The following is a 13,854-nucleotide window of genomic DNA, read 5'->3' as shown; positions in this document are numbered from 1 at the left end:
GTTAGCGGGAGGAGTCCCACCGGTGGACCTGAGGGACGGATCGCGGTGTTTCACGAGTTCGGTGGAGCGTTTGTCGACTCCGAAGGTACAAGGTCTGGTGGGGGGCTAACCGGGGGTGTCGGCTCCGGTACAAGCGAGCGACATGCTCCCGCCTCAGAGAATCGCGGGCCGAGAGCGGAGAGCCTTTCACTGGCGGTCCGCTTCACCGTGGACCACGTAAGTGAACTCCTAATATACAATAGAGATGCTTCAGTATTAGTTTTACCTCAAAATGACTCGTACTTACGGTCTTCGTAGTAGAAAATTGTGAGTTTCAGTGACATTTAAACGACCGTGTCGTCTGTGAGCGCGACAGTGTTTTACCGCTGGATGCGCGAGCCGTGCTGGATTAATAACGGTCGCCTCTCTTCATCTCGCACGAGGAGCTTGATCAAATATTAGGACGCGAAGAGTGTGTGATGCGCGCGCACATCCTGAATCTCTAAACTGTTTAGTTTATTGGATTTTAAAAGAACCGAGTCGAGTTTCATTCCGGTCTCATTCAATCCGGTTTTGTTTTATTTATCAATTAACACTTAATATAAACAGTTTCCAAATTCCCAAATGTCATAGTTATATACTATTATACTCCTGAATATACGGTTTCTAGTTTAGTTTTCTCTAATGTATTTAATCAAGACATTTGTTTAGCAATACAGTTTTAATAAAAACGTGTTTATATATATATATATATACATTATCGAGTATTTTCCCATATCAAAACCACCCTAAATTTCTGTAATGAATTTGCAGTCTTATGTTTGCTTGAGAGAAAATAGTTCAACTTCATTGGGTCAGTCTTGACATTCAAGAGTTCGTGTTACTTTCAGTTTACATTATCAAGTACATTTACATTTTAAAAATGCAGAAGATACTTGAGACACCATTTGTAGATCAAAACAAATGGACCCTCTGGAGAACTTTTAAACCCTTTCAAAATGGGTAACTCGGGAGGTAAAGCTCCTGTTAGAAATCTATAGACTGTCAGTGGTTGCTCTGGTATCCTCTTAATACAGGACAGATTTTGAGGCACTTGAAAACATGTATTGAAGTTCCCACAACAATAGTGTAGCTACAAAAGGTGCTTTGTGGTTCACCAGAAATCTCATGTTACTTGAGTGAATTGCCTAATTACTTAAAGTAACATGAACACTGGAATGTAAAGTGTTAAATTTCATTGTTTACTGTTTATTTATTTATGATATCCAATACTTCATTGTGCATTTAAGATAAAGCAATGTGTCATATGCATGTAGAGGCTGTTGAAGCAACAGGCCACAGCCAGATGTTTGTGTTAGATACTGCAGCTGGTTGTGGTCCATGGATACATAATGTCATCCGGGGAAGATGTTCATTCACCCTCTAACTCACTTAAAGAATGAAATCCTATTATGGTGAACTGGCGTGCATGTGTGTTTTTTGTGCATGTGTTATAAATGTGACAAGAGAAAAGTTTTAATTTCCTATTCCAGATGTTTCTCCGCTCTGAGGGAATGTACAAAGTTTTTTGAGTTTAAAATTATCATCATGTTTGCATGCGTTTCTTTTTGTGTGACCACAGCCTTCACCAAATCATTGTTTGCAGAACGAGGACATGTTGAGTATAAACATCCATACATGTTCAGTACTTGTTGGAATATCATTTGTTTTTAAATGTGACAATCCTAAGTCTTTATATGCCCTCCAATTCTCATAAAACATTTTAAAAATGCACTTGTTCATGAGTTCATATACTTTTTTAGAGAGATTAATACAGGCTGTTCTCATTAAAGGAGTTCAAGTATGCCATAAATTTGTTAAAGATGTTTACTTCACTCCTTTATTCATCTTTTGATAAATTAAATGCAGACTTTCATTTCAAACGCAGTTTCATGCAAGTCAATGTGGTTCTTATAAAGCATTGTTTTGAAAGAAAATATGTTTAGCTTTGTAACCTTGACTGCATTCAAATGCAAATGAAATGCACTTGTGGATGCTTAAACAAGATCCCATTTAGACAACACAATTAAATTTAAACCCACACATACTTTTAACTGGATCTCTTGTGGTTTGCGTTGAAGACACAAAGTAAATTAGGCAAAGAGGTAGTCAATTACAACAAGCCATGTTAAGTAAATCATATTTTAGAATACATAAATGAAGCTGTCAAAGCCTGTTAACACATTATGAGTAAGGCTTTCTGTTGCCTGACTATGATTTGTGCTGTCTTTTGTGAATTGACTTGGATGTTAATCAGTTTTGCTGAAGTTTTTGAACTTCAGGACTGCTGTTTCAGCACTAGTGGTTTCCTTGGTCTGAAGAAAAACATTCTATGTGTGTGTGGGACTTGATGAAAATGCAGTCATTGACCGCCGCAGTCTAATTTTAACCTGGTAGATGACTGTAATGCATTTATGCTGATCTGTAACATGACTCAAACCAAGTGATTTATGCTGTGGCCAAATAAAAACACAAGATCGAGAGAAAAAAAGAAGGAGGAGAGAATAACACTGCTTAAACTAATGCCCGGGCCTCTAAGGAACACATTCTTTTCTCATTTTACAGCCAGCCAACTGAATTGCAATAGAAATCAAATACTCATGAACTCTATTACCTGCAAGGTGAAACCCTGCAACTAGTGGGACACAAACATCAAAAACAACCTGCTCACTTTTGATATGTAAAGAATGTAATATGTTGTGTATATGTACAGTAGCATGACAAACCATTTATTGTGTTTGTAAATATATCAATAATATTATTTATTTGTATTTATTTAATATTAATGCAACTTTTCTCTTTTGGTCTTTTAAAATATGACTGCATTTATTAGATCAAAATACTTTTTTATTTATTTGTTTTTATATATAATGTTGTTTGTCCCTGTGATGCAATGAATTTTTTAGCATCATTACTCCAGTCTTAACAGAAATCTTTCTGATATGCTGATTTGCTGCTCAAGATTTCGTATTATTATCAGTGTTGAAAAAAGTTGCACTACTTCATATTTTTATGTAAACCATAATACATTTTTTCAAGATTCCTAATGAATATGAAGTTCAAAAGAACAGCATTTATTTGACATAGACCAAATAATAGACCTTTACTTTCACATTCGACTAATTTAATGCATCCTTGCTGAATAAAAGTATTACTTTCTTTCTTTTTTTTTCATGATATTGCAGTGCCATAGGACAATTAGAGCACCTGTTTTCAACAGTGACGCTTTATTAACTTGCCATTTAGCTGCTCTTTACCCAAAATGTTATGGTACACTAAATGGTGAGAAACTCCTTCGTCACTGATCCTTGAGATAAATGCCATACTCAAAGGCGCACTTGTTATGGTTCTTAATAACAGGGATTACTGATGCCTTTACTATGTTTGCGTCACTGACCACAATGGTCAGGTATTCACCAAATAACCTCCAACGCTGCTTATATTCTCACATTTACGCTTGACCTTATCGTCTTTTTAGCTTGGATGTATATGCACATATATCACTTACATTGACTTTGTCGTTGCTCATTTGTTGCTGAACCAGTGCTTCTTTCTGAACTGCATGTGTTTACAGGTGCGTGAGAGTGGCGTGTTGCAGTCGCCTGCGCTTCATGTGGTTCGCTCTGATGGTGCTGACAGTCCTCTGCGTGGCACTGCAGATGCTGGGAGTCGTCCGACAGGCCAGGTTTATCATGTTTTACAAAAAAAATAAAAAATGCATGGTGACTTAAACAAAGCAAATTCTAAACAAATTGAGGAAGACTTTGAAATTAGATTTAACAGCTAGTGTTGGATGATTTCCACGTTTATATTATATTATATTATATTATATATAAACATTTAGAGCAAGACATTTTAACAGCTTTCATTGGATGGTATTTTCATTACAATTACCATAAAGCAATGGAAGCTTCTTGACAAAAATTATAATAAACATATAATAAGTATGATAGAGTAAACATACTGTATCTATTATATAATAATATAGTATAAACATATAGTATTAACATATAGAGGAATAGTTTTTTAACTCAGATTTAACATCTTTCATTGGGCGATATTTCCTTTAAAGTTCTTGGAAATATCTTGACAAAATTACAAACTTCATATAAAATAAGTTAAATATATTTATTTAACGTACGTTAATTCAGATATTATATTATAAAATACAGAATTTCAAATCAGATTTGTGTTGGTTCCATAAGGCTCAGCATCTAAAATGTACTGTCTCTTTCTCTTTCTCTCTCTCTCTCTCTCTCTCTCTCTCTCTCTCTCTCAGGAGCGCCAAGGTTTTGAAAATTGTGAGTGAGCAGCTGGTCAGAATGCCTCCAGAGATCCACAGGCCAATAAAGCACAATGACTGGGAAAACCTTTGGTCTGTTTCAGCAGCCATTGCCGAGGAACCAGCGGACCAGCATCCTTTCATACAGAGAAGAGATGAAAGCGAAAACCCTCGTTCAGAAGAGAGAAGTGAAGATGTCTTGGAGGATAAAATAAAAAAGCTTACTAGCACCACCAAAGCAGCTCCACCAATAGAGGCGAATAAACTCTGGCTTGGCCAAGAATTTCCAAACCAGCCACAGAGGCCAGCTTTCCCCAGAAGGGCCCCAGAAATAAAAATAACACCATACTCTGATGACAATAAATACACAGTAAAATCACAAGTTGACAACACTGTCACGTGTCAGCCCAAAAACCACGTTGTCTTCCTCAAGACGCACAAGACTGCTAGCAGCACCATACTAAATATTCTCTATCGTTATGGGGAAAGCCATAATCTGACCTTTGCCTTGCCGCTGAACATGCACAGCCAGTTATTTTACCCAGCATTCTTTGCAGCACACTTTGTGGAGGGTGTCAGGACTCGCAGTGTGAAGGAGTTCCACATCCTGTGCAATCATATGAGATTTAGCTCACAAGAGGTCAGTCCGAGAGCACAGTACCCGTACTGTTGGACCAAAACATGCATCAGAAAGTAGTTGTTTTGCAGGATTGGATGAATAGTAGAATATTCATGACATTAAGTCAAGACACGCACAACATTATGCAAACTCTCACACACTGGTCAATTTTGAGATTTTGGGCTTTAAGCTTCCATGTCTTCTTTCAGACTAGTGGATACAAAAGATACAAAATACACCTTTAAAGGATTAGTTCACCCGAGAAAATGAAAATTTGTCCATCTTCTACTCACCCTCGAAGCATCCTAGGTGTATGTGACTCTCCTTTTTCAGAATAATCCAATCAAAGTTGTATAAAAAAAAAATGTCACGTCTTCCAGTTCCCCACAGTCAGCAGAAGTAAGAAAAAAAGTGTTTATTATGTTTGAAATTTGGATATTTATCTTACAAAAACGCATGGATTGGCTACAGGGGGCCTTTATTCACCCCCCGGAGCCGTGTGAGGGACGTTTTATTACACTTTGTTTCACGTCTTCTGAACAGTTGACAACGAACACCCACTTTACCCCCACTGAAAGGATAGAAAGAGCAAGGACAATTTTTAATATAACTTCGATTGGATTATTCTGAAAGTTGAAAGTCACATACACCTAGAATGCTTCGAAGGTGAATAGAACATGGATGAGTTTTCATTCTCGGGTGAACTAATCCTTTAAGGGTTTATTTTGATAAACTTTATCTATTTGTGTCAGTAGATTTCAACTACATATCTTTAAAGGCCATTTTCTCAAAATGAGTTTTCTCATGCACTGAGCCAGAAATCTCCACTTCAAATGCCTTTACCAAACCCATTTTATTATTATCTATATTATTGTGTATCTATAAGGTTTGTTGTTCATATATCATTCACCTGATTTAAATTACATTTTAGTCCTACAACCAGTGAAAACTCTTTTTTTCCTGGTTGTTGACAGTATTTTCTGATTTATAGTGTGATAAAAGAGACATCCCAACATACCTCTGTAAAACCCTTAATCTCCAATATGTCACCAAAATGAAACATGCACTTTGAACCTTGCTTTATTCAATTTTCAGATTTCTGTTCTGCAAAGGTATGCAAATGCACATAAATCATTTGAGACAACTGACTATTTTCATCTTAAGAGGAAGACGAAGCACCCAGTGCTAGATGAAAGTAGGCAGGTGCAGATCTGAGTGATTTAGAGAACATTTGCACTGATTGCATGTAGATTGCATTCTGGGATGGAACTTCAGATGAGCGGAATTTGTTTATGATTCTGAAGCAAAGAGCAAGAGGTCAAATTTTTATCGACTTTGATGGAAACCTGAATAAATTATTTTATTCATTTTGGCTTTTCTGACTTGCAGGTGAGGAAAGTGATGCCGAAAGACACATTCTACTTTTCCATTCTTCGGAATCCAGTGGCAATGATGGAATCCCTGTTTGTTTACTACAAAGCGATCCCAGCTTTCCGTGCTGTCAAAAGCCTTGAGGACTTTCTGATCCAGGGTGGGCGGAGCTACAACGCCTCTCTGCCTAATAACCACTATGCACGTAACATTTTGACCTTTGACTTTGGTCTGGATAATACAGCACCTGAGAACGACACTGAGCTGGACAGACGTAGCGCTGAGGTCATCGCTGCCATTGAACGTGACTTTCCGCTAATCCTCATCTCGGAGTATTTCGATGAATCGCTGGTGCTTTTAAAACACGCCCTCTGCTGGACACTGGATGATGTTTCATCTTTCCGCCTCAATAGTCGCAGTGAACGCTCGCGCAGGCCCTTAAGCGCAGAGACCACAGAGCGGGTAAAAGAGTGGAATTCACTAGACTGGCGATTGTACCAGCACTTTAATAACACTTTCTGGAAACGCATATACTCCACACTCGGGCGGGCGAAGCTCCAACAGGAAGTTGAACTTCTGAGGGCAAAGAGGAGGAATCTTGAGCAAATGTGTCTTCAGGAAGGAGGGGCAGTAGATCCTGCGCAGGTCCAGGATTCATCACTGAAGCCATTTCAGTATGGTGCAGCAGTTATTCAAGGTTATAACCTCCGACTGGAGTTAAATAATGACACACGTCAGCTTTGTCAGAGGTTGATTACACCTGAACTACAGTACACCTCAGCTTTGTACACCAAACAGTTTCCTCAGCTGGTAGCCGCGCGTGCCACTGCTGCAAAAAAGATTGCGGCTTCCAGAAACACTGCAACGCACAGAGCTGTTAAGCGCAATATTGAGACAAATGTTCACACAGCAATGCCGAACAATACCTCACATAACAATACAAATAAAGCCATTGTGGATGAACATAGCTTGCACATTTTAGCTTACTCTGTTGTTCATAATGAGAGGCAAAACAATTTTGATGTAACAAGACACTATAAAGAAATAAAAAGAAACTCACATAAACATACCGCGCGAAAACACTTTATAAACTCAAACATACATAAGGAACCACAAGAACCTGGTTTACTGAGATGAATTCATCAAACAGAACTCATAACAGAAATAATAACCTAAGGAGCAGTCAGTGATTAAAAGATTTGATTGTGCAAAAAATCTCTGCTGTCCAACGTAAATAGTGTAACGATGTGTGAAGCACAGCTCATATAAAAGTTACTTTCAAAGCAAAGCAAGCAGTAAATTTGCGTTACCAACTTGAAAAAGGGAACTTTTTTGGCCTCGCTGACTCCTGATTAGGGTTGGGTATCATTTAAATTGGATCGATTCGTGTTCTTATCAATTCCCAGTTTGGATTCCAATGTGGTTAAAAAAAATTAAGTAAAACATTTAGATACCAAACATATTAATTCTGTCTCAGTGTTCCCAGCAACGTTAAATGTGACCTCATGTTTAGAATACAATCAACACCGTTCAATTAAGTACAGTTTATATTAATTTTTTTACAATGCTTTTAACTTTAATCATCATAGTGCAACTTTATACAGATTTAATGCGTTATCACCCAGTGAGCAGTGTTTCTGCATCACTTCTTCAGCAGCTGCTTTCCTCCGGTGCTCAATCTGCAGTGCTACAGCAAATCATATTTATCCCTGAATTGTTAATTTGATTTTGTTGTCTGGGTCGAATGTGATGCAACAAAAATAAATGTTTTTGCTATTGAGTTCTCACAGACTGCTCGTTATAATAAAAATACAGTACAAGATAGCAGTGTAGTCCGATTCACGAACGAATGACTCTTATGAGCTGGTTCTTTTTGTGAAAAAGCATCAAAGCATATATCAAGACCAGTGTAGTCCAGTTTCAGAAGGAAATGACTCTTATGAGCAAATGCAGTTTAGCGAATCAAAAACATACATCCCAACTGGAGTCACTGAAGAATGAACCAGTTCTTTTAATGAGTCGTTCAAAAAGATGAATTGTTTGATGAATTGTTCACTGAATTGAATTCAGAGAGACAATGACTCATCATCTGACTCACTTAATGAACTAGGCCTAGTTTCATTATAATGATACCCGTATCAAAATGAATCAAGGTTTATGTTGATGTCCATATGACAGCGGTTTGTTAAAGATAGCCTACAGTTTTTTTTTTTATAGGCTAAATGAAACAATATTTGTTAGGAATGGTAGCCTGTTATTAAAGTTTTGATTAAAATATGGTGTCTCTGTGTGACATCTATTAATGTATTTCTGCTTTACCCTCCAGCAAAACCAGTGATACCTAATTTGTGCTCTTAAAATGACACAGACTATGATTATGGTGTGAGACAATAATAAACAAGTGTGATTCATTGTCTTAGAAGACTAAGTAATGTCTCGTTTACCTTGTTTCAGTTTGGACTTAAATCATCTCATTTTTATGAAAATGATTTTCCAGTTGTAGACCAGAAGAGGCTTATTGTTCCTCTTCAGCTGTGTTTTGTGTTTTGGAAAATGCAAAGCTTTCTGTTCAATATAAAACCAATGGTTCGAGTTTTCAATGTGAGTCAGAAGTTTATGTAACCTGGATAAAGTGTGTGTTTGGCCTCCGCAAAAGTACAGATTCAGCTCAACTATGTTTTTGTTATAATTCTAATTGGAAATTGACCTATACAGCAGTATTGTGAATAACTTGGAGAATATGTATAAACTTTATAAATCCAGCTATTTATTTTTGCATCGTGTGGCTTTTCAATTTGATTTGTTATGAAATGTCACTGGAACAAAGTGGAAAATATGTCACTGGCGTTTTCAGACACATGAATCAAAGCCTAATGTAAAATACACCGAACGGATCTATTAGATTTTCCTTCACTATTTCTGACATTCCGTTCTTTTATAAATACAGTGGCCTCTAAACGTATTCAGACACTAAGGACACACACTTAAAGTTTGCTAGTGCTGTGGCATAGTTATGCGCAGGACAATAAGAGTTGTTGGCTCAGGTTTGAGTCTGACCTGGTTCGTGATCCCATTTTATCTTTCCTATCTGCATTCTGCTGTCCTATAAATAACAACAAAATGACCTAAAATAAAATGATCTATCAACAGAATGTATGGACTTGCATTGTATTAGATAAAAATATCAAACGAGGTGAAATCAACAAACAAAAGGTATTAGAATTTTCTCAGTATTGACTGATGTTTATGTTATGTTTATACACATTAGATCGATCACATGTAGTTCACTATGAACCTGATCTAAGTCTAAAAGTCCAAATAATTTGGTCTTGTTGGTTAATTAATTTATAATAAATGTCATTTCATACAATAATTTAATTGAAAAGTCTTTAAAATGAACACTGCTTGGTTGGGTATTTTATTATGCAGTACAATGGCAATTATTTAACAGAGCCACTTGTGAGTTTCTCACAAGTGTAACCCTAATTAATGTAAACATTCTTTATTATGATGGATTTAATACAACGTCCATCTACAAAACCAGTTTGAAAATCCAATGCATTACTGATTTAAATGAAGAAAGCAGTCAAAATCAATGAAGAAAGCAGACTTATGATCAGGGCTAATGATTACTGGCAGGTTTTACCAGCCCTACTGAGTCTCAGAAGGACCTGGACCCAGAATGACTTAATAGCCTTCATAAAAGATCATCTGTTCCAAAGTCTCAGAGCTTTAATCTAAATTTCTCTTTAATGTTATACAGAAATATACTGTATATTTATATCTCTGAAAGCTTCAGTATATTTGCTACTGTTTTGTATTTTTTGATAAAAGATGCTTCTCTGGGGATGGTTGTCTTCTGTCTACAAATCAAGCATTAAAACCTGCTTTGTGCCCTGAGTTCAAATATTTTCTAGTGGAATGGGTTTTGTGGCATTTAAGTTAAGAATCAAACCAACAGTCTTGTGTAACAGTGGATTTGTCACACACCCAAAAGCCAAAGAGCAGAGGAGCTGCTGTGTTTGAAGGTTAGCGCTCTATAAGATGTTTTTCATCAGCGTTGTTAAAAGAATGTGTTTGGACAGACATGAGAGACTTTTTTAATCATCTTGGATTTTGGAATGGAGATCTGAATTCGTCTCCTACAACCAAAAAAAAAAGAAGAAGAAGAAGAAGAAGCTTGTATCCACATGTCTCAACAGCACATTAAACAAGTTCACAAGCAATTAATCTGCTACATAAAAAACAGTTATCAATTTGTGCAGGCTGCAATTTTATATGCTATAACTAGACAAACTGATGTTTAAAACAAACAGTAACAGTTAAATTAAAACAACTTAGATTGCCTTGACCGCGTTTACAGGTTAGTTTTTAGTTTCCCTTTTTAAATTCAAATAATTATATATTGGTTATGGGTGTCTTATTTGTTTTGTAATGTGCATGTGTTACTGTGAAATATTTTAATATTAATCATCCTTCCGAGTCCATGTGGTTGTGGAGTCCGTGCACTTAAGGCTATCTACACTCTAAGATGAGACTGAAAATATAATAAAATAAAAATAAAAGACAATAATAGATTAACTATTATAAATTATATATTGCTATTATTTTATTCTATATAAGATAAAATTACACTCCATTTGTTCAATAACCATGCTTAAAAATGATGTTTTTTTTACTGCATACATTATAAAATTGCATTCCATTTGGTTAATAACCATGCATGAGAATAATAGTTGAACTTTTATTTTGAGTTTGAAAGTAAATAATATAAAATAAAATAACAATGCCAACTTCAGTAATAATAATAATAATAATAATATTAAATCCCCTATAATAAATGTTGCATTTGCATTTTTTTTAAATACTGTTTACGTGATAAAAACTGCATTCCATCTGGTCAATAACCATGTGAAGTTGAAACAACTTTTATTTTGTGTTTGTGTCGATGACTGTCGCCCTCTTGTGGAGACATGTGAAAGCACTTTAGCTCGCTGAACTGCAGACTTTAGCAAGCTGCTGCAGGCTCACTGCCTCCCTCCAAACAGGATATTTTTTTCAGCTTTGCATCTACAGGTCCAGTTGGAGATGAATCAGTTGGGCTGGTGAGTAACTTACCAGATATTACATGGCTGCTCAGCAAAAAGTGGAAGAGTTGCAAAATGTAGGCCAGTTGCCACAAAACTTATGAGGGAAACCATACAGAATCTCAGAAAGGCATTTACCCTGTTATTTAACAACAATTTCTAGATTTTTTTCTTTTGACTTAATAATGAAGTCCCACATATTATAATATTGGCTAGTGTTGAAAAGTGATGTGTCCATAAATAGTGTAAACAGAAACCTATTGTGTTTTAAGCCAAATCCTCAAAATTAATATGGCACTTGACAATCCTTCAAACACTGGAAGCTGTCAAAACGATATTTAGTTTGTTTCCTTTTTATTTTGACTTTGATCCACAACACCAAATCATCTCAGTTTTGTCTTACTGATAACTATGGTATATGGTGTTGGAAACTGGTTAATATGCTAATAAAGTTGGTTGTCTTGTCTGTTTTAGGATTTATAATTTAATATGAACTTTTCAGACAGCATTTTTCACAAGCCTACTGTTAAATCTTTGCTTTCATAAAATGTGAAATTCTTTCATGTTTCTGCTTTTGATCATTCCCCAATTGAAAGAGAAGAGCAGACGTGATTATGTGTCTTCAGAGGAAGGCTGAGGCTGATGTTGTAAAGGCCTCAGGATTGTGGATCTTTTGGAGCGTGGGTTGAGAACACCTCTATCCTCAGAGGTTTCTGCCTTTTAGGTGTGTTGCATTTGGGGAAGTGATGTAATTTTGACTTTATTTCAACTGCAGGTTTGTCGTGACGGTGTCTGTGCTGTGCCTGGAGAAAGAAATTAAGTAACGTGGATCAAATGAAAATACAGAAAGACTAGAAAGTTGGAGAGGGTTTAAGAGAGACATATTTGAAAACTTTTTCTCTCTTTTCATTTGTCATAATTACAAGCAGTCTAAAGTCCCCCCCCCCCCCCCCACAGCGTCTCCAGCATCCTCAGACCCGTTCTCAAACACCCACACCATCCGCAGTGATGCAGTCATTAGTGTCAGAGTTTCAGCGTGAATCATGAGACCTGAAAAGCACACGCGTTCACATTATTCTGACTGACGATCCACGAGTTACGATTCACTGTCACATTGTTCTGAAAGTTTAACCATAATATAGTTAAGCATTAGTGTTGATGGTGTGAGACTGGAGTGATTTAATCATTACCGACCTGCGCAGTTATAATCATGTGCTGTTGTTCACCTGAAAAATAGATTTTTGCCATACTGAATATCACACAATAAAAGCACAATTCAAGTAGTCCATTTGACCTTTGTGCTGTATTTCTTCTGAGGCCATTTCATAGCTTGTGTTTTTCATCTAAACCATAGCATTCAACATTAAAATATAAAGCAAATTATGACAGAATTTAATTGGAATTATGACCAAACAAATACTGTTTAAATATATTTAAAAAAATGGAATGACATGAGGGTGAGTAATTAATGAAAGCATTTTCATTTTGGGGTGAACTAGCCCTTTAAGTTCACAAGCACATACACTTTCAGTCAGAAGTTGGTAAGATTTTATGTTTAAAATAAAAAATTGTCTGAGGCTGCATTTATTAAATCAGAAATACAGTAAAAATTGTAATATTGTGAAATATGATGGCATTTTAAAATAACTGTTTTCTATTTGAATATATTTAATATGTAATTTATTCATGTGATGCAAAGCTGAATTTTCAGCATCTTTAGTCTCTAGTGTCACATGATCCTTCAGAAATCATTCTAATTTGCGGATTTGCTAAGCAAGAAACATTTATTATGATTAATGTTGAAAAGAGTTGTGCTGCTTCATATATTTTTGTAAATAGCTATATATATGTCATGATTAAGTCTTCACTGCCACACAATGCAGCCTTGCTCAAAAAGAGAAAAGTAAATACAATTAAAAAAAAAAATCTTACCAACCCCAATTATTTGAATGATACTATAATTACATTTATATTCATATTATATTTATTTAATATAATTTTAAATTATATTATTTTATTATTTCTATTATATGCATAATATATACATAACCACTAATATTTACATGAATGAATATCATCTCTGTCTTCAATATCTTCAGTGTGTGTATGCCAGTTTGGTGCTAACTAAGCGTCCAGTTGCTAGTTTACAAATGACCTGTGCTCTTTTTATGAGGTTTATGTAGCTGAAGGCTTTCACTGAAGAAGTGCAGTGTGTTGAGTGGAGCTGAACATGTGCCTTCTGATGACGTCAGACATCACGATCAACCATGATTTTTTAATGGTTACACACAGTTTTAAGACTGGTTAAATTAAAGGACATTGTTTAACTTGAATCCATTTGTGGGTTTATTATAAATGGTAATAAAAAAGCAGTCAAAAACAGACCAGATTTCCTCAAACCAGGCTAATAATAACTGCCATATTCATCAAAACTGATTTATGTAATCCCACTAAATCCAAGAAAAACATGAGTCCAC

The 13,854-nt window shown here is 35.9% G+C and overlaps 1 protein-coding gene across 1 annotated transcript; it reads left to right on the top strand.

The window, feature by feature from the left end:
- The first annotated feature begins 6 nt into the window (after positions 1-6).
- On the top strand, positions 7-7,528 carry gal3st2 (galactose-3-O-sulfotransferase 2). The gene is made up of 4 exons (XM_059513919.1): positions 7-216; positions 3,593-3,703; positions 4,298-4,940; positions 6,309-7,528. The coding sequence occupies exons 1-4, from the start codon at positions 143-145 to the stop codon at positions 7,425-7,427; spliced, it is 1,947 nt and encodes a 648-aa protein (XP_059369902.1). The 5' UTR covers positions 7-142; the 3' UTR covers positions 7,428-7,528.
- The last annotated feature ends 6,326 nt before the right edge of the window (positions 7,529-13,854 follow it).

This window comes from Carassius carassius, chromosome 28 (genome assembly GCF_963082965.1).
Source record: "Carassius carassius chromosome 28, fCarCar2.1, whole genome shotgun sequence".
In the NCBI taxonomy this organism is placed as follows: domain Eukaryota; kingdom Metazoa; phylum Chordata; class Actinopteri; order Cypriniformes; family Cyprinidae; genus Carassius; species Carassius carassius.
Note: the sequence above shows the minus strand (reverse complement) of the source record. Positions and strands in the feature narration are given on the sequence as shown.